Below are 21,292 nucleotides of genomic sequence, written 5' to 3' on the forward strand. Positions count from 1 at the left end.
GTAGGTCCTGAGTAGGGTCCCAACACTCTTCCCGTAGGAGAGAGATGTCCCTCACTCCTGCAAATTAATGACCTGGCATTTTGGCTTATGCATTGGCGAGGCCTGAAAGTAGTTAGCAAGAGGACTGACAATGTCCAGAATCTGGATCTGCGGGGTTCAAGGGTGCTGGATTCACTCAATGATGTGAGTTCCATGAGACCTTCACCCTGAGGACACTCTACCTTGTTACTGTTTTTCCACCTTCCCTCCCAACAAACTCTGCGTGGCAAACAGAGGCCTTCATGGCCAGTTCCCAACCTGCTTTCCAGTCTGATTTCCTAACATGCCCCCTGCCCCAAGACCTAATTTTGGTCCCTTCTTCTAGAATGCCTTCAGCTCCCTGGTCTGCCAATTCATCTTTAAGAAGCAGCACAAATATCTTCTCAGTGAACACTTTCCTGACTCTCCCCATTGGGTTGCTAGTGCCTGAATCCTTGGTGCTCACTAAGCTATATCCACCCCAGTGAGAGCTGGGTGAAGAGAGGAATACATTTGGGTTCCAAGGACTGACAGATATTTATAAGACTTGCAAAGACTCCCACAGTGAAAGTCAAGATTCAGGGTATGGGGTGAGAGGGGCTTCATGAACCCCAGTTGGCTTTTCTCTCTGAGGGTGACCCCATCCAACAGTAGCCAAGGTGACTCAAGGCTAGCCGGTCATCGGTGTTTCTAGGTAACCTAGTACGAGAAATGTCTCAGTCACCAAAGCCCCCTGAGCCCTTTAATTGAGTCACTGGCTTCTCACCAGACACCTGCAGAATCTTGGTTGAATTGTTTAAGTTTTTTATATATCCTGGATATTAATCCCTTGTCAGTTGTTAATGTGTGAATATATTCTCCCATTCAGTAGGATGTCCTTTTAATTTCTTTGCTGTGTAAAAGCCTTTTAATTTGAGGTAACCCCAACTGTTTATTTTTGCTTTTATTTCCCTTGCCATAGAGGTCCAGTCTCCAAGACTCTTTATCATTGTTGTCATGGGATGTGTTGTGTTTTCATCTATATCGTTTATTCTTGCAGGTAGTATGTCTAAGTCTTTCATCCATTTTGAATTTGTCTTTAGTGTTAGAGAAAATTCTTTTCTCTGTGGCCTTCCTCTTTTCCTAACCCCATTTATTAAAGAGACCCTGTTTTCCCCACTGGTCACAGCTGCTTTACCATAGATTAGGTATTGACATGCACATGGATTTATTTATGGACTTTTGATTCTGTTCCTCTGGCCCATGTATCAGTGCCATATTGCTTTAAATACTATTGCTTTATTGTAAAGTTTGAAGTCAGGTAACAGGAAGCCTCCATTTCTTTCCTTTCTTTTTTTTTTTTTTAAACAATTTCTTTTACTAGTCAAGGTCTTTTGTGGTTCCATATAAATTTCAATGTTTTTTCTTCAAATACCTTGAAAAACATTTTGGTATTTCCATGAGGATTGCATTAAACTTTCTTATCACTTGAGACAGGATAGCCGTTGTGATTACATTGATTCTCCCTGTCCTCATGTCACTAACTGGTTCCTGCTGTCCTTCTCATTCTGACCCTCTTCCTTCTGATATTCTTGGCTGCTCTCCAGGCCCAACAGGTTTGATGCCATTTTCCTCAGCTGGGCGATTCCCTTCACTGTTGGGAGCAGACCTAGTATTCCTGGAGTCCATGTGGTTTTCCATAGAACATCAGTCCTTGTGAAGTTGCATCTCTGGGATTGGTGACTAGAGGTGCCTCCTGTGGTCCTGGTGGGTCTCTGAGGAAGAGGCCATCCTCTAGTCCCAGACTGGAATGCATGGTGTTGGACGGGAAGTCTATGGTGAGGTCTCTATGCTTCCTCTTTGAACATAAATGCTCTGGGCAATGAAGGGTGGGCATTGGAAGATTGCTTCTGGGGAGAACTAGCAGGTATTCTGGGTTGTACTGTGTCTGAGGAGCCAAGTGAAAGGGCCTGGAAGGAGATACAGGTAGATACACATTTGGGGAATTATGACCAGCCCCCCTGGGGACAGAAGGACCCAGACTGTTCTGCCAGATCTCCTAGGAGATGCCCTGGAAGTCAGGCAGAAGGTCTACGGAAAGGCAGACTCTGACTCCTGCTTCTCACAAACCTTCAGGCACTGATCCTCAGAGCGGCATCTGCTTTACACCTTCCGGCCTCCCATCCAGACTCATCCATCTCAGAAAAATCTCTATCATCCTCCTCTTTCTCCATTTCTAGTTTAGGGTTCAAACATCTTTGTCGTACATCTTCACCTGTACCATGCATTCCTTCACCGCTGGTGCTGCCAGGCCTTGGCCACCTTGTGTGGTGCTGGTAACCAGAAGCAGAGCGCCTCTCTGTGTGGGCATCTGCCTCACGCATTTCACACTCAGCCTTCCAGGGCAGCAGAGCAGTTGCTACGGTGACGTCCTGGCCCTTTCATGTGTCAGTGGTGAGGGGAGACCGTGGCCAGTGCCAGAGGGCCACAGCCAGGATGATGCTACTAGGGACCATGGCGTGCAGGGCTTTGCGGGAATCTCTCTCCTCAGAAATCCCCCTGTACAGGCCCTGGTGATGTAAGGATTTCAAACACAGCAGTTAATGGGATTAAACTTGTCACATCCATTTCATTCATCTGCACCCAGTTAAGCCTGGTATTGTCCAGATGATTGCACATATCCTTCACCAGAGAAAAACAATAATGTGGGAGACAGAGAGAAGAATAGAGTGGGCCTCAGGGGTAGGGTATGAGTGTCTTCTTACTCTTTTTAGAAATTACAAGTTATGTAGGTTCTGAGAATGTTCTGACTACCCAGTCAGGTTTGAGTTCACCCAGGATTCTCTCTCCATCACTGGGGATGGCTAGCATTTCTCCAGTCACTCGGTTGGTTTCTTGTTTACTCTTTTCATATAAGACAGCGAGGTGACTTGACGTAGCCCAACTCCTTCACACTGTTTTCCCTTTGCCTTGGGAAGAAAGTGATGCATGTGTGTTGTCCCTACATACTCTTATTTTTTTTTTTAATTTTTTTTTCTTTTTTTATAGAGGCATGTTTTATTTATTTATTTGTTTGTTTGTTCGTTTGTTTCGTTTATACATGCACTGGGTACAGTCAGAAGCGCGGGAGGGTGAGAGAATTCACCAGAGCCAGAGCGGGGAGCAGAGCAGGCAGAAGGACCGAAGTACACTGCTGAGGGGAGCAGCGGGCGGCAGGAGAGGTCTGCACGCCATGTGGGACCCTCCTCTGGTGGCCGGGGAGCAGCCGGGGATCGAACCACCGCTGCAGAGGCTGCAGGCAGCTTCGCAACCCAGCACTCAACCGCTGCGCCACCGGGGAGGCCCCCTACATACTCTTAAACATGGACCTATACAAGGTCAAACAGCAGATCTGGGACCACCTGTGCAACTCTACATCTGAGATGGACCATAACCCCAGCATTTTCAAGACCGACCCCCCCACCCTCCACCTCCACCCCGCCAAAAGCTGGTGACCAGAATTTGTTCATGCTCCAGCTTCCTGAGAATAGCTTTTCACAGTCCTTAGGATTCAGACCACCTGGCACCACTCAGGGAAACTGTGGGTTAAGTCCATCTTCAGTGGCGAGGCTTCCATTCCAGCGAAGGCCACAGACAGACTCCTGCTGTGAGGTGAGGCCATGTCTCCATCTGAATGACTGTGAATGACTGAGAGGCCCCAGCGTGTGCACTGCCACTGACCTTTCATAAAACACGAATCTTCACCTTTTTTGCACCATGAACTCCTATGGCACTTAGTGTAGTTTATGGACCCCCTTCTCAGAATAATGCATTTAGATGAACAAAAGAAAACACACAACATTACAAAGAAAGTGATTGCTCAGAAACACAGTTATCACAATATTTTGAGGTAGTGTTTTATGGACTTATTGACTCACACACTGAATACTATGATCTCATGGTGAGTCTGACAACTAAATTTTTAAGTAGTGATGAAAGAGAATGTTATTTCAAAACATGTGCTAAAACAGTAAGACAAAATTATCTGTGATTGCTATTGTTAACACATGTGCTGCTAATAATAGCATTAGTTGCTTCCACTGAAGATAGTAGGGAAAATAAAGGTATGTTTTCTATCCCATGCGTTCTATCTGGGTTGAGAAGGTGATTCCAATGGACACCCAAAGTTACTCACCCTCCTTTAAAAAAAATTTCAAAAAAAAAAAACCTTTAAAGCAAAACAAACGAAAAGTTGTTTCTGAGCAGAAAAATAGTTACTCCAAGTCACTGCCAGGGCCGCTGATCTTCGCCCTGGGCCTTGAGTGAGTGTGCAAGCCCCTCAGCTCTGGCCCCCTTCCTGCCCTTGGCAGCAATTCTTTCTCTCCTCCCAACACTGCCCACAAAGCTCTACCACAGCGAGGACTGAAAAGGGGGCTTGTGGAATTGTTGAAGCTTTCAAGTTGAACCACTTATGTTAATGAGCCTGGAAAGGCCTTAATATGTTTCAGTTGTGGAAAAACAGATGCTTTGACCTCATTTTGCTCATAAGTGCCTGTGTCTTGCTTGGCTTCACCTTCATGGGATGGCAGGGGAGGTGGAAAACTCCAGCTCCCAGGGGAAGTCACATGCAGTGGCCTGGGCACACCTGAGTGTCCTGTCCCACTGTAGGGTAAGGTAAAAAGTGTCAGGCTTTTCTGCCCTCCCACCATTAGGATAGATGATGGAACCCTGTGGTCCTGAACGCATGCCTGATGGCGGGCACCTGGAGTAGGGTGTGGGCCTAGGTAAATGGGATTCACCTGGGCTGAGACTGGGCTTTTAAGGGCAGCGTCAGGGAGACACCAGCAGAGAGAAGAACCACGAGGAGAGCTGAGAAACAAAGACCACCAGAGAAGGCCGGAGAGCAAGAAAGAGTGAAGACTTGCTGGGGGCTGGGAGGCCTGCAAGCCTCCCGGCCCCCCAGCACTCCTGCCTGCCGTGTGCCTGGTAAACCCCAATAAAAGCCTGCAAAGCCACCCGAGGATTCCAGGACTGTCCTTTACCCCGTCTGCTGGAATCACAGAAAACCTGCCCTGTGTCATTCCTGCTGCTACACCCACCCCCTGGAGCCACCACCATCACCACAGCCCCAGGGCTGCCGGCTGAGGGTGGGCACTGAGGAACCCAGCCACACCAGCCCCCTACACGTTCACGTCCCAAGCCTGCTTCCTTCCTCCATTCTCCTTGCTGGGCAAGCCCAGGTAAGTCATTTAATATCACAGGGCCTCCATTTTCCTCATTTGTCAAAAGGGGGAGATAAAACCCAAGCAATGGTGTTGCCAGAAGTTCAAGGGTGACAAGTGTGTCCACATATGGCACAGGCCAGACGTTCCGTTACTCACAGTGACCTTCCCGCTACGAGGCAGTGGTGTAGCTAGGCGTCTGGGCTTTGGGGTGAGGCAGGCTTGTTTCCAAAACCTAGCTCTGACACTTACTAGCTGTGGAACCTTGACAAGCTGCTCTCTGCTTCCTTTAAGATGGGACTAGTGCTCAGCTTTACGTGGGTTTCGTAAGAGTGAAGGAAATCAGCTAATGTGAAATGGTCACGCAGTACCCGGCACATAGTAGGAGCACAATAAATATTAGTTCTATTTCCTCTTTTTCACTCCCCCTCATCCTGGTAAAGTACTGGCCAGAGGGGAGCAGCTCTGCTCAAGGGGGGCATTGAGGGTGGCCACTGGGGTCTCTGCTGCACAGTGTGTGTGTTCCCTGTGGGATGAAAGCCCTTGCAGACATGGCGGAGGCAACAGGGCACGGGAGTGATAGGAAAAGTCAAATCCTGGGGAAATGTGTGAGACTGAGCTCAGTGGCTGACCAGCTGGAGCCGCGGGGGACCCACCAGCTGGGGTGCAGGCCCTCCTCCATCTTTGAGCCAGGATGTCTCTCTGTGCTTACCACTGCTCACAGGGGGGCGCGGGGCGGGGGTGTCCCTCTGCCTTTTGTACCTGCTTGCTCTTCTGGGAGGCCCTGAATGATGAGACTATGGCAAATTCAGTGAGTATATTTTCCACATCGCATCACTGAAATGCGTCAGTGGCCAAGCACCTCAGCTACGGCACATGCCACCCACTTAAAATGCTCCTCTCCAGTGGTGGCCAGTCTGATGCCCGATAACAGGGAGAGTGAAAGGAAGAGGGTGAGAGATTCCACAGCTTCCTAACCACGCTCCCTGATGGTCCCGCTGACCCCAAGGGCGCTGCCATCCCAGGAGGGAAAGAGCCCTGTGTTTACTGCCAAATGGCAGTTGTTTGCGATGTTAGTTTCTCATTTTGGGTGTGGGAGGGTTTTGCTCAATGACTCTTGATATAAATAATAGGAACATAATCAGGTGATAGAAAGTTGGCTATAACCGCGTCAAATCCACCCAGAACTATGGCTGCAAACAGCCATGGCTTGTTCGATCAGAAATACAGCTTTTTATTGAAAAGGAAAAAAATTTACTTCTGGCTTCATATTCCACTTCTAACATTTGACCATCTCCCATGACATTGGGAATTGAACTTCCTTAGACGCCAGAGTCCTCATTTGTAAAATAAATCTACCCTGTGTTACAAGGATTAGAAAATAAAACATGTAAGAACACCTGGTATACAGGTCAAAAGTCAGTGATCTCTAATGAGATGAATGAATGAAGGCAAGAAAAACATGCAGAAGGTTATTTGTAAAAAAAAGAAATAAAGCTCATTTGCACACTTGCAGCCCTTCGATGAATCTTATCTTCAAAAACTTCTGCTCCTGTCTATATTCCCCAGTGTACTCTGGTCACACAGTTGGCATCATTAAATGTGTCCACCCAACGACCACCATGTCAGTGCAGATTTGCACAGAACAGATCAAGCGCCTGCCTTCTGCTCTCTGCTGGGGATGGGGCCAAGAAGAGAGGTTTCGTCCCTGAACTGGGAGGCCAGCTCTGCTTATCCTGTTTGGGTCATGACTGAATCACCAGAGAGCATTGCACCTGTCCCTGGGGATTGCCCCCACCCTGCCCCATTCTGGCTCTGTCCTGGCTCTCCCCACAGGAAGCCCTTCCACTGGTGGGAATGAAAAAATTGCCCCCTAAAAATTCTCTCCTTGGGGACCAGGAACCCCCCTGAAGACTGTGATTCTCCTAGGAAACCACAGTGAGAATTTCATAAGGGAGGATGTGGAGAGGGGATTCCCAATGGTCTAGAAAATCACATCTTTGGATCCAGAGGTGAATTTCCAGGATGCAGCCCAAGTCTGAGTACCCCCAGCCCGGGCAGTTTTCAGCTTGTGGGCTAGAGGTAGGATGGTGTATGAGAACTGCTGATTACTGACATTATTCACACCACAAGTCTCCTTACCCCCATGAAAGGGAGGCTGCCACACCTCAGAGACAAACACTGGGACCTACATTGGGAGGCACTGCCTTGTCCAAGGGCAGCAGAGATCAAGAATTTCCGTACAGCCCTTTAGCTCAAAGAGGGCTGTTGAGTCCCCAAGTGCCCTCTCTCAAGGAAACTGAGAGATGAAAAAATGTTCTACCTTGTGCTCTGCTGGTGGGAACATACAATGTGCAAGACAGTTTGTGATTCCTCAAAGAAAATACAGAATTATGATAGGATCCAGCAACTCCATTTATGGTGTATACCCCAAAGAACAGAAATCAGGGCCTCTGCCCAATCGTGTAATAGCAGCAAAACTGACAATAGCCAAGAGGTAGAGACAACTCAAGGGCCCACTGATGGATGAATGGAAACTAAATGGAATATTTTCAGACTTAAAAAGGGGAGAAATTCTGACACTTGGTACAACACGGGTGAACTTTGAGGACACCATGTTAAGTAAAAATAAGTCTGGCACAGAAAGACAAATACTGTCTGATTCCATAGACATGAGGCACCTATAAAGCAGTCAGGTTCATCGAGCAGCAAGTAGAGGATGCTTGCTAGGGGTGGGGAGGGAGATTGTGGGGCCACTGCTTCATGGGTAGAGAGGTTCAATTTGCAAGACAGCCTTCTGAGATAGGCTGTCCGTCAATGTGACACATAACAACACTGAACTGTGCTCTTAAAATGGGTTGGGATGATAATTAAATGAGGGAATGATGGAAAATGTGACCCCCTTTTTTTTTGCACAGAAGAACTGGGGTATAGGCCAGAAGTGTGGGACAGGGGGTGAGAGGATTCATCGGAGACAGAGTGGGGAGCAGAAAAGGCGGATCTACTGAAATACACTGCTGAGGGGAGCAGCGGGTGAGACAGGAGAGGTCTGCTGTACCATGTGGGTCAGCTCCCTAGCCAGGGATTGAACTCAGTCTGTAGCAGTGATAGTGCCAAGACTTAACCCTTAAGGCACCAGGGAGGCCCCTGTTGTGACCTTTGATGCCATTTTTAAAAGGCAAACTAAATGGATCCCATGAGCTTTGAGTTTTCAGAATGAAGCTAAAGGATAAGGAAGAGCAGGACCATGTATGGTACAGGCAGGAGGTGAAGGCCCACAGTGAACGTTGTCTGGGCTGATCTGTAAGGATCCTCAGGACCTAATAGCAATGGGCAGTCAGACACCTGCACGGGGAGTACTTCAGTCCCTCACACACTTAGAAACCACAGAAGCAGTTTGTTCTGCAGCCACCACCTAATGAGATTTCAAGTTCAATCACTGTCACTTATCTGGCCTGCTTACTGCCACTAAGCAAAAGCAGAGTGTTTCATTCTAAGAGTTTCCAGATTGCAAATCCTGAAGCCAGACCTTCTGCAAGACACAAGTTTTGCTGCCCAAAAGGGACTCAGACTTGAAGCTTTAGCAGACAAGCAAAATCCTGTCCCCACCAAGGTCCACCATCCAAACCACGTCTCCCTGGCTCTTTCCTTGGGGGATTGCACAGGGCCTCAATACACTGTGCATACAGTACAGGGCACATGAAAGCACTTCAGATGCATGATATGTTCCTGATTCAGCATGTGTTTCTGTTTCTTGGACTGTCAAAGCCCTTCCTGCTCTAATTCCTGCCTCTCCCCAGCTATATCTGCTGCCCCCCCCCCCCCCCAAATATATCTCCAGCTCTGGCATCCTCAACTATGTAGTGGTAGTCAAACACGTGCTTGTTTTCCCAGGCTTCTTTGACTTTGAATACTTCTCCAAGGAATGTCTTTCCTCTCCATAACTGAGAATTCCTAGTCATTGTTCAAAATACAGCTCAATTGTCACCTCTTCCAGGAAGGCGGCCAAGACATGTGAAGGGTCTGAGACTTGACTTGCAAGGCAATGAGTGAGCCTTCCATAGTTTCATGGACAAGATGAGACTCCTGGTTCAGAGATAAAGAACTTAATTTGCCGACGCCCCAGATACAGCCCGAGCCTCACGTTGGCATCAGTCTCCCTGGCCAGATTGGGGAAGCAACGTGGAGGTGTGCCCAGGTGAGTGCTGTGTGTGCAGTGGGTCACAGCCGAGGAACGCCAAGCATGGAGAACCTGAATCTTTCCTCGTGGACTGCAAGCAAGCCTGCCCTCTGCCAAGGAGGACGAGCTGTCTCTGTGTCCCAAGGCTGCTTGCTGTGCCTTGACAAGATAGTCTGGAACAAGCAGGCAATGAGTGCCTCTGCTTAAAAAAGAAGCAGAAATGACAGAGACTATGGGTTGTCTCACAGCAAAGTCTTCCTTGGCTTCCTGATCTGAGGCCCACACAGTGCTCCCTAGGAATTATGAATCCATGTTGTAATGATCTGATAATTGTTTTTTTATCACATTAAAAAAATTTATTCTTGGGCCTCCCAGGTGGCGCAGCGTTTGAGCGCTGGGTTGCGAAGCTGCCCACCTGTGTAGCGCCGGCTCCATCCCCGGCCACCAGGGGAGGGTCCCACGAGGCGCCGCCCCCTGCTCCCCTCAGCAGTGTACTTCCTCTCTGCCTGTTCTGCTCCCCACTCTGGCTCTGGTGAATTCTCTCACCCTCCCATGCTTCTGACTGTACCCAGTGCTTGTATAAATAAATAAATTTAATTAAAAAAAATTTATTCTTAAGTGAGATAACATTGGTTTATATTGTTGTTGTCACTTTGGAAGTATAGCCCTCCCGCGCCCAGGTGTCACCCCCATAGTGCCCCCTCCATCAGATCACCCACAGCCCTTTTGGCTCCCTTCTCTCATTGGTCTCAACATGCCCCACCTGCTCGCCCCCGAATGCCTTGGTTCTGTAGTCAGCTTTCAGGGGCTCATTTTCTTAGCTTGTCTTTTTCTAACTCTTTGTTTGGTTTCTCTATATTCTGCACATGAGTGATACACATCGGGATCTATCTTTCTCCCTCTGACTTATTTGTAATACTTTGGTATTAGCTGCGTGGTCTCTGATGTTAGGGACTGTCTGACATTTCTCTGCCAGACACAGAGTAACTGCTCAATGAATGTGCAGATAAATGAGTAAGTTGAGTAACTAATGTGGGGGATTTTGATAGCCATGTTGGAGTGTCATCAAATGATAGTAAAAGGCTAATATATATTGACCACTTATTCCTGCTTATTTTTTTTAAAGATATATTTTTATTTATTTATACAAGCACTGGGTACAGTCAGAAGCGTGGGAAGGTGAGAGAATTCACCAGAGCCAGAGCGGGGAGCAGAGCAGGCAGAAGGACCAAGGTACACTGCTGAGGTGAGCAGCGGGCGGCAGGAGAGGTCTGCGCGCCATGTGGGACCCTCCTCCAGTGGCCAGGGAGCAGCCGAGGATCGAACTGGCGCTGCAGAAGCTGCGGGCAGCTTAGCAGCCCAGCACTCAACTGCTGCACCACTGGGGAGGCCCTATTCCTGCTTATTCTTGTGTACTAGGCTCGGTGTGGTGTTTTTGACATGGATTATTTTTTCTTTAATTTTTGTATCCTTATGACTATATTATATAGATGGTGCTTCTCTGAATCCCACTGTGTATATAAGACCACAATTAAAGAATTTAATCAGTCACGAGGTTCATAAGCAATAGAGCAACGCTGTGAACTGGATCTGCCTGTCCCCACGCCCTTAGCCACCCCACTCATGTCCTTCTCCCACAAGGCATCTAAGCATTTGTTTGGGGTGCTGGTAGAGGTGTGGGGAGAAGCGGGGTGCCTGTTTTCTTGTGTGTTTTGGTTTTACAGGGCGGAGGTGGTAACCCCATGTCCCCATCACCTACTCCCTGGTGTGACTCACAGCCTTTAGCCACCTACTGGAACGTCACACCTTCTTAATCTGCTCTGCACCAGGGCAGACAGCCTGGAATGCAAAAATGACTTTTCTCTTTGAATAAAGGAGGAAAAGTGGAGATAAACTTGTGGAGCTGTTTGTTCCAACTTTTAATTCTCAAACAGCCTGCTCTCTTGGCCTTAATAATCCAAGAAATAAAAACAAAAAGATACAGATGGTCACTCACTGTCATGCCCACTATAGGTGACAGCTGGTGAAGCAGCCTCAGAAATGCAAAGTAAAATTAGTACATCTTTTCAGGAGGAAAATTTGGCAGTATCTCTCTAAATTTTAGAATTACCTTTGACCTGGTAATTTAATTTCTAGGATTTACAAGATGAAAATACTTGCAAAACTGTCCAGAAATATAGACATATTTACAACAAAATTGTAAAGAATTCACCAGCTTTTTTAAAACATTAAAAATACATAGAAACCTATAAAGGAAAAGTCTCTGCAAATTTCCGTTCCTTCAGAGATATCTACGATTAATGATTTAGTAGATATTTTGCCAAGCTTTTTAAGGCTAAGTTTTTTCCAAAAGTGAAGTATATTGTATATATAAACACATATTTCATATATGTACTGTTCTGCAATTGCTTGTTTTCCTACTTCATATTTTACAGCAGACCTATATCTATACCAATTTATATGACACCTACATTAAACTCATTAACCTCATAGTATTTTGATTTTGAATGTGGAATATTCATATTCTATGAATTCCTTTTGAAGGATAATTAGGTTGAGGAGAGAAGAACTTAATTTAGTTAGGGGTTTAGTTAGGGTAAAAAATAAATGACTACTTAAAAACTGCTCACCTAAACGTCAAGGAATTGGGGAAGGGAATCTTATATTTACAACAACACAAACCAATGTTACCGCAATTAAAATATAAATAGGTAATAAATAAAATTAAAAAAATCCCTCGCCTTCATCAACTTTATTTGGGATTGTTTATTCATTTCTCACAATGATCCAGAATTCTTAGATATTCACTATAATTTTGTCCTACTGGGTTAAGGCATAAGGGCCATACAGAGGGCCAGAAATCACAGTTGACTCAAAATATAAATCTAAACACAAAAATGTACCCAAATGTCTGGTCACAGGATGGTGGAACTGCAGGACTATGTCATTACTCTCAGAGCTCCAAGTCTGTTGTTGTCCACAGAAACGGGTACACAGATGCACATCCTGCCCACCTGGGCCCCGTCTAGGAACCTGTCAGCACCTGTCCATCACCTATTCTCTTGCATGACAGCCCACCCTCCCTTCTGTTGCCATCTCCATCATCCAAACCCAGGACCTATGACTCGCAAGCATGAGAACAGTGGGGTGAGTCAACCCTGCGTCAGGAGCACAGAGCTTCTGGCAAAGCGCGTGACTCAGAGGGTGAGGCAGGCGCTGGAGAACATAGCCCACGGCTGCCGCTACTTGTGTCAATAGGAAGAGGCCTGTGGAGGCCTTACACGCACCCTCCGCTTCCAGGCAAACTCTGTTCTTCATGCAGTAGGCATATGGGAACCAGGAGGGAACCAGTTCGAACCCAGTTTTGATTACCTGCCATAATAACGAGGACTTACAATAAGAGTTTTACTGCCTGAACTTACTAGTTCTTACCTGGTTTTATGTATGGGAGTTGGGAGATTATCAGCCCCATTTGATAAAGGACAGGGCTGGCCAGGGCCAGGGGTAGGGTTTGAAGTCAGGTGAGTCTCACACCTGGTTTGGACTTCCTCCTTGTCTGGAGACTGACAGGGAAGGACTAGATTTTTTTTTTTAAGATTTATTTTTATGCATGCAAGAGCTGGGGTACAGGTCAGAGATGTGGGGGGGGTGAGAGGATCCACCAGAGACAGAGTGGGGAGCAGAACAGGCAGACTGACTGAAACACACTGCTGAGGGGAGAAGCAGGCGAGACAGGAGAGGTCTGCTGTGCCATGTGAGTTGCTCCCTGGCCGGCCAGGGATGAAACTCATACTGCAGAGGCTGTGGATTGCTTCATAGTGTGGTGCTTAATCCCCTGCGCCACCAGGGAGGCCCAGGTCTAGATTTCCTTGGAAGTGGACACCAAACTTCCCTCAGCAGGGCTTTCCAGGGGACAAGGCCTTTGGGCACTGACTGTGTTTTCCTAATAGGCCCATGGCCTATTTGAAGGCATTTCCATTCAGATAAACCCATGACTTGTCATCATGGTGCCCTCTTCAATTTCCTTAAATAGACAGATTCCAGCACCAGAAATCAGGGCACAGGGAGCAAACAAAATGGTGCCCCAACTGTGTTTATCCTGTGATGAGACAAGTTGGGGCAAGGATGCCCCTGAGACTGATGGAGAAGGAGGTCATTCCACACCCTTTCTCCTCCTGCACCCTTGTTGGGTCCCTCTGGCCTTTGAAGTGATAGGATGTTCACTATTCTATGGGAAGCAGAAATATCTTTCAGAAATTCAGCCATGGCTTCCCACCTCAATTCCCCTAGACTTTAACACAAGTAACAAAGTATCCTTACAACAAACATTTGGTATATATTTATTGTAGAGAATTCAATTGTCCTTGTCCTGTTTGCTGTCAAAAGGTACTGTCCACTCTGGTCATATCCAGGGCAAGGACATCACTGACTCATGCAAGTTGCTATTCTCTGGTTGTTCTCAGTAGTGAAATTTGTCTACCTGTTTGTCACTGAAGCCTTGACCAATACCTTGGAGTTGGTTATAAATGACTGAACCTGCAAGTTCAGAAGAGAGATGTTCATCTAGAAAAATAAATAAACCTACTTTTTAAAATAACTTATTCTGGGCCTCCCCTGGTGGCGCAGGCAGTTGAGCGCCATGCTGTGAAGCTGTGCGCAGCTTCTGCAGTGCTGGTTCGATCCCGGCCAACCGGCGAGGGTCCCACATGGTGAGCAGACCTCTCCTGTCTCGCCCACTGCTCCCCTCAGCAGTGTATTTCGTCAGTCTGCCTGTTCTGTTCCCCGCTCTGTCTCCAGTGAATCCTCTCACCCTCTTGCACATCTGGCCTGTACCCTGGTTTTTGTATAAATAAATAAATAAATCTTTAAAAAAATAAAATAACTTAATCTAACATGAAACTAGAATAGACAACAAATGCATGGTGGGCTAAGCTTTGTGGCTGTGAGCTGTGTTTTCAATAGAGTATGTGTCCCTTTGAAATGGCACCTTGGTTAATTGGGCCCGATCCATCATATTTGGGGACACAGTGCTACATATAAAAGCTGCTCTTTTGGGCACAATGGCTTGTCTGCTCTTGTATCTCCCAACTGCTTTCTTCTTAACCCCCTGCACAAAAGTAGCACAGCATCAGTCCAATCCCAGCCGGTGAAGAGACAGGCTGGGGGCTCAGCACAAAAGCCTCAGGGAGCTGTCAGCCCTCATCAGCCTCACCAGTACGCTGGCTCGGGTGCAATAACAAACCTCGATGTCCTTTCAGATTTGAATGTAAAAACAGACCAATCTTGCACACACTGTGCTAAATTTTCTAGACAGGCATATAGTATTACTGTCTGTAACTTTCCATGAGCCTCCTCGGGTTACCATACATATTAATACACACAATGGCATGTGAGGAAAGGAAAATTCTGGGTGTTGGTGATGATTGTTAATTGAATTCATCTGGGAATTTTAAATTCTGAAAATTTAGTCCTTGCTTACAGTATTTTAAAGTTATGACCAGCATACGATTTTGTCCTTTGAATGGCAACTCTCCTGTTTCCCTTTAAGAGCAAGTTTCTTCAGTATGTAATGCAGTGCAGAGCCAGTTGTAAAAATTAGTCAATCACAAAACCATGGAATGGGACAGTGTGACAATGTTTGACCTTTTGCGTTCCTTTGATGTCTGTGAAGACAAATAGTCTTTACAGTTTCCTTCTTGGAAAAGTAGAGCAAATGTGTCTGTAAAGATAATTCTTGAGCCCCAGCTCAGTTGGTGCAGATAAAGGTAAGCCAAGAGCAATATGGGGAGTTGAATGGGAAATTCTGTGAGCATCTGAAACTAGATCTCATGTCTCTGACTCTTGGCAAGCCACACTGACAACCAGTGTTTCTGTCAGAAGGTAACACACCGCCATTTCTGCCACAGGATGTTCCTTTCCCAGCTGACCCGAAAAGTCCCCAGTCTGCTGTCTAAAGACCTGTAGGATCTCCCAGGCCCTGGCAGGACAAGTATCAGATACCCCAGCTCTCCTTCTAACTAATCAGATTGGAATTGGTTCTCACAGAGAAACCCAATGAGTCTTGAGCAGGAATCATGGAAACACTTGGTTGAGTCTCTACCTTCCGAGATTCCTAGATCATCTCTCCCTATTAACCCCCTGTATCCTTAGTGTGTGTAAGCAGGGCTCAGATTATGCCCTTCACAAGGAACCACGTGCATGTCTCCATCACATGGTGGACAAGGACTGTGTAGGCAGGCATGGAGTCTCGGCCTCCAAGCTGAGCCAAAGCATGGACAAGTGTTAGTACACGGGCTCAGGCACACTCAGGAGAGCAGCATAAACCTGTTGGCTGCCACACACAAGTGCAGGCTGCTGCTCCCTGACCAAGCACACTCTTGGCATACTTTGACTCTTGTCTCTCACCTGCCAGCATGGTCAGAGTCTCGATCCCCTGCCACAGGCCTCAGACCTGACATAGTCACTTCACTCTGGGCAGTGAAGGGGGAGCATGGCATGAGCCTGTTGCAGGCCACATATGCACCAGGGCCTCTAGCAGGTGCAGGAGGGCTCACCGCCAGGGCTGCTACATCTAGACTCTGGGAAGTTCCCAGGGGTCAAGGTGTATAATACACTTTTTTTTTGGGGGGGTGAGAACAAAGGCTTTTTTTCTCCCCTAATTCATAGTCCTAAGAGTTCTACTTCCCCACCCTTACTATTCAGTAGCCCCTGCTCAGGCCCTCCTCCTCACGGATACTCTAAAGCTGCTCCCTCCTATATTCTCAGACTGTCTGTTTTTGTTACGCTTTGCTCCCTTGCTACCTTTGAACGTGGTCTCTCTTTTTTCTTGATCTTAATCAAACCTCCAAGTTTCACAGGCTGTGGATGGAGAGTTTGGACAGATGACCTTGTTTGAAGGCGGGAATCCCAGGTGACCACTCATAAGGGGTACACTCATGCTTCCAGCCTATAGCTCTTTCCATGCCCCACACCTTCTACTGCCACCGGGGTCCCTTGAACGGTCACCATCATGACACACAGCTGATTGGACCTTCCCCGCCCCCCAGCCTACAGGAAACTTCTGAGTATGTGCCAAACACCAACAACCTACCACATCAGCGCCATCTCCCTAACTATCAGGGTTAGCAAGGTTCTCTCTCTGGGATAAGGCCAAAAGAGATGAGGAAAAACATCCCCCCTGAAGGTGGGGGACACATACTGCACCTCTGAGGGAAGAACTTGTAGCTGGCAGTTCGCATATGGTGCCTGGGGCAGAAAGGTTGGTGCTGCAGTCCCCCAAGGGGATGCATTTGTATTCTGACCTCATTGTGTGGCAGGCACCTGGCCCTCCTCCCCAGGCATCTGCAGTAGCCGCCTTTTTGAGAAGATGAAGTACAAGGGAGTCACCATGACTCCCACTGGGCACCAGATCTGCACCCATGTTTTCCCTCTGTGAAATGATGCCCCTCCCAACTTTAGGACTCTATAATTCTATAAGACCACCCCGAATCTGAACTAGGCAGCAGGCAGCAGGTATGACCATAGCGGGACAGAAAGGGAAGCCTTGAGAGGAGGCAACTTTCCTTAGGCCGCTAGGTTGCACTTGAGGTTTTCTTGCATTCAAACTATCTGATCTGGGCTGAGATTCTAAAAGGTATGCACAATGCCTCAGGCTTTAGGGGATTGCACAGCCTCATGTACCAGGTTCTCAGTCAATGTCCCTGGTACCAACTTGTTCCCTTTCAAGGCCGCAGAGCCATACAAATGGTAACTGGATCTAACCTCTGTGTTTCTGATACGAAGTACATGGAGGTATAATCTGACTGCATCAGTCAGTCAGGAATATAGAAACTGGAGAATCTTGGTAGAAATGAGGCAGTTGAGGTACATGAGAGTCAGTTCCCTCCTGCCCAAGGTCTAAAGTCTGGGTCACCCTAGACAGGTGCGTGTGCCTTGGGCTATCAGCGAAGGGGCGAGGACAACTCACGTGGTTCCTTTTGCCTTCTTCGTCTCCCACGGACGTAATGACTGTCTCTGAAAAGACCATTTGTCCAGTCTGGTTGTTGGTGACCTATTGTAGAGCAAGAAGGGTAAATGAGAAATAAAAGGAATTAGGAGGAAATCACACAAGTTTTGTTTAATTTCATTTTTGAAACCTGGGTTATCCAGCAAAGTGAAAGGAATGCCTGCTCCCTCCTCGCTGAGTCCCACCAGCAGCACTCTGATGGGCAGCACCCCTCCATGTGGTGAGAGGAGAGACTATGGAGTCCCCCAGTGGGTAGCTATGGAGGACAAGGTGGTGCATAGAAAACCCTCAGCACAGAGCCTGCCACCTAGCAAAAACTCACCATTAGCTATTTTTATCATTTTTCAGCTCATCATGTGAAACCCATTGTCAACTTTCTTTTCCATGATGACAGGTCTGGGAGTCTAGGTGCATGTCTTTCATGAGAAGCAAGCAGTTTTAGTGACAGTCCTGATTCTAGTGGATTTTGTTTCATCAAGTGCTTGAATCCAGTGGGAGATTTGGTCCAACAATCCTCTATCTCTTCTCTGCCTCCGATTCTGTAATCAGGAGCAGGTGTCTCAAAGCTGAGCCTGAGAATTCAGACACAGCACCCAGGTTGTTCATGAGCCCCATCAGAGGTGAAAACATGTGGACTGATGCAGAACAGAAAGGACTGTGGTTCAGAGCTGTGTTCTTTGAGCCTTAGCTGCAAACAGTCATCTAGGATGTAATCTGGAACAGTTCATTTCTTTTCTCTGATTCATAATCTCCTCACTTGTAGGTCATCTTTAAAAGTTCCTGACAACTCTAGTATCTCAGGAACATACACCCAGACATTTGCAACCATGGATCAACCATGGATCTCAGCCTCATTTGCAACCATGGATCACGACCCAGTTCTGAGGTGGTAAGGATCACATCTTCATCAACATAATTAAAATTTTTATCTATATAATTCATCTCCTCAGCACAGCACAGAGATATTGTTTCAATCCTCTATACCATATTTTTATAGGATTAACCAATGCTATATTTAAAAGAACTCTAAAGTATTATACATACCCTTTGCAGACCTTCTCAGAGCCTTTACCATACTAATGTACACCTTTATATCTCTAGGATGACAAATAGATGCAAAGTTTTCAAATATATTTCATCTCCCCAAGTGCTCCATGGAACCCACTTGAAAACTACTGTGCTGAGCTGCTAATGTAATGTTATTACAGCAAAGTAGTAATAAGATCAACTTGCTTCTGCACAGCACTTTTTAGTTGAGAATAAACTCTCATATACTCTAGATCATTTGACCCTCATAAGACGGTAGTGTAGATGTTGCTAACCCTACTTCATAATATGGTTAGTGAGGGTCATACATTTAAATAATTTTGCAAAATCACACTCACTACTGGTAGGATGCACATTTGGTATTCCGACACCTTTGAGGAGCAACTGTGAGCAGCAGCCAAACCTACTGGCTAATTCTTGTCAGAAAAGATGACTTAATATTGGTTTTGACAAGAATAAGAAAATCACTTCTGAAACAATCTCAGTCTTCAGATCAACAACACCAGGGTGTTCTGTTCAGCAGGTGACTCACTCATTTACCCCGGGGAGGGTGGATGGGTAGAGAAGAGAGCCTCTGAAGCTGGGCCCATCAGCATGCACTGGGAGAAAGGCCACGCAAAGGCTATTTCTCCTCAAGGTGATGGTTCATGAAAATTGGCAGGCGTAGACGTGCTATTACTCCAGTCAGCTCATTATGTGAGTGCTGGACTGACAGGAAGCCTCGTAGGTGAGAGCTGCCATGGCCTTGCATACAGGAGCTGAGACGAGGCCAGCGGTCAAGCACCTTTGTGCTCACAATAGAATGTCAACACTATAGCCCTTCGTGAACACGTGCACAGCAGATTCACTTTGAGAAAACACAGAAACTTCCATGGTTTGCTCTCAAAATGGTGCCAAAATTCCACTGGAGAAAACTCATAGTCAGGAAGGTTAAGGCTCTGTTTCTTTAGATTTGCCATGTTTTCTTCCTCAACTCAGATCAGGGACAAACATGCTTGCTTCTCATGCAAGATACTAGACTGAGAGACACCCAGAGATGTTGTAGGGCAGGAAAAACTTTGCTACAGAAGTTTGATTAAGTTTTTTTTTTTTTTTTTTTTTAGAGGCATGCTTTATTTATTTATTTGTTTGTTTTTGTTTATACATGCACTGGGCACAGTCAGAAGCGCGGGAGGGTGAGAGAATTCACCAGAGCCAGAGCGGGGAGCAGAGCAGGCAGAAGGACCGAAGTACACTGCTGAGGGGAGCAGCGGGCGGCAGGAGAGGTCTGCGAGCCATGTGGGACCCTCCTCCGGTGGCCGGGGTGCAGCCGGGGATCGAACCGGCGCCGCAGAGGTCGCGGGCAGCTTCGCAACCCAGCGCTCAACCACTGCGCCACCAGGGAGGCCCTGCTACAGAAGTTTGAATGGAAAACCAGAAAAAGAATGAATGTTTCGTCTGTGACAATAGAGGCTATCCCTTCTGAAAATGTCACACTTGAGTTCCTTTTAAGGGCCAGTGAAGATCTATTTATGTAACACGGTGTGTATTTCAACACTCCATGGAAGCACACATGAAACTTGGAGATGAATCCCCCAAATTCAATACTAGGAAAGGATCTCTTTAGATATTGGTTTGCTTCCTTATTTCCAAGTGATAAAAATCCCTCAACATTCCTTTGCAATTGGCCTGGCAGAAAGCTTGGAGTTCAATTTATTGCTAAAATACAAAAGCAATTTAGGTTTTTGATACACATCTTTTCCCTTTAAACAGGTCCCTCACATCCTTTGGCTTTTACCATCCTCATTTCTGCTTTGGCTTGTGTATCAAACATGTAAACAAGACTTTAGTTCGCTAGTGGGGCTGGGCGCTACAGAAAGGAGGACATGCCAACCAGGACCGCCCTTACCTTGTGAATTTCTTGGTGTACGTGGATGGTATTATTTCCAACTTTCGTCTCCGTGTTGGTCTCATTGTGATAGCTGGGAGGTAAGTTTGCCAGGTTCACTTCCGATGATGTTTTGGCAGCAGCTTCTTCTGCCTCCATCTATTAAATCAATGAACTTAATGAGTAAAATTGTTTTCTCTTAACATAAATCAGAGTCCATTGGAAATAAGAACCACTTCTCTTTTCTTCTGCAATGACAAATAATGATGGTAAAGTTAGGTATTCTTCACTGAGCACTCCCTTGGACAAAACATTGTACTAAATATTTTACATATATGATAGCCTCTGATCGCAAACCTCCCTCTGAGTGTTGAAGGTTCCCATTCTACAAAAGGGCAAACTGTTTCAGAGAGATGGGATAATAACCCAAGACTCTCAGGGAAGGGCAGAGTTAGGATCTGAATGCCTTCCCATTGAATAACCTTGGCCCCCATACAAATGCTGATAGGGTCACGCCCATCTCCCTATGGACTAATCCCTAGTCATCTGCATTCAGTTCCCTTACAAGCCAGCAGCCAACTCTCTCTCTCTGATGGTATTTTCTTTTTTAAAAGATTTGTTTTATTTCTTTATGCACACAAGAACTGGAGTGTAGGCCAGAGGTGGGGGGACAAAAGAATTCACCAGAGACAGAGTGGGGAGCAGAACAGATGGAGCTACTGAAATACGCTGCTGAGGGGAGCAGCGGGTAAGACAGGAGAGGTCTGCTGCACCATGTAGGTTAGCTCCCTGGCCAGGGATTAAACTCTTGCCCCAGTGGCTGGCATAGCTTAATAGCGCTGACTTTAACCCTTGTGCCAGGGAGGTCCTCTGAGGGTATTTTCTAGCTGCAAAAAGATGCTCAGTCTGTACAGGTCTCAAGTGCTAGGAGTTAACATACCAGGGACAATCCCTGAATACTGAGGGACTGGTTGTGGGGGTAAGCTTCCTCTCCC

At 46.7% G+C, this 21,292-nt stretch overlaps 1 protein-coding gene across 1 annotated transcript in view; it reads right to left on the reverse strand.

Annotated features, from left to right (window-relative positions):
- Window positions 1–21,292, reverse strand: part of DKK3 (dickkopf WNT signaling pathway inhibitor 3) — a gene marked incomplete at both ends in the record, with an annotated part of 44,074 nt that overhangs the window by 16,533 nt on the left and 6,249 nt on the right. The window contains 2 exons of the mRNA XM_084242561.1: window positions 17,345–17,428; window positions 20,319–20,456. Of these exons, the coding sequence (XP_084098687.1) occupies window positions 17,345–17,428; window positions 20,319–20,456 (222 nt within the window). The remainder of the gene's footprint in view (window positions 1–17,344; window positions 17,429–20,318; window positions 20,457–21,292) is intronic.

Source organism: Talpa europaea (assembly GCF_964194135.1).
Source record: "Talpa europaea genome assembly, chromosome: 1".
Lineage (NCBI taxonomy): Eukaryota > Metazoa > Chordata > Mammalia > Eulipotyphla > Talpidae > Talpa > Talpa europaea.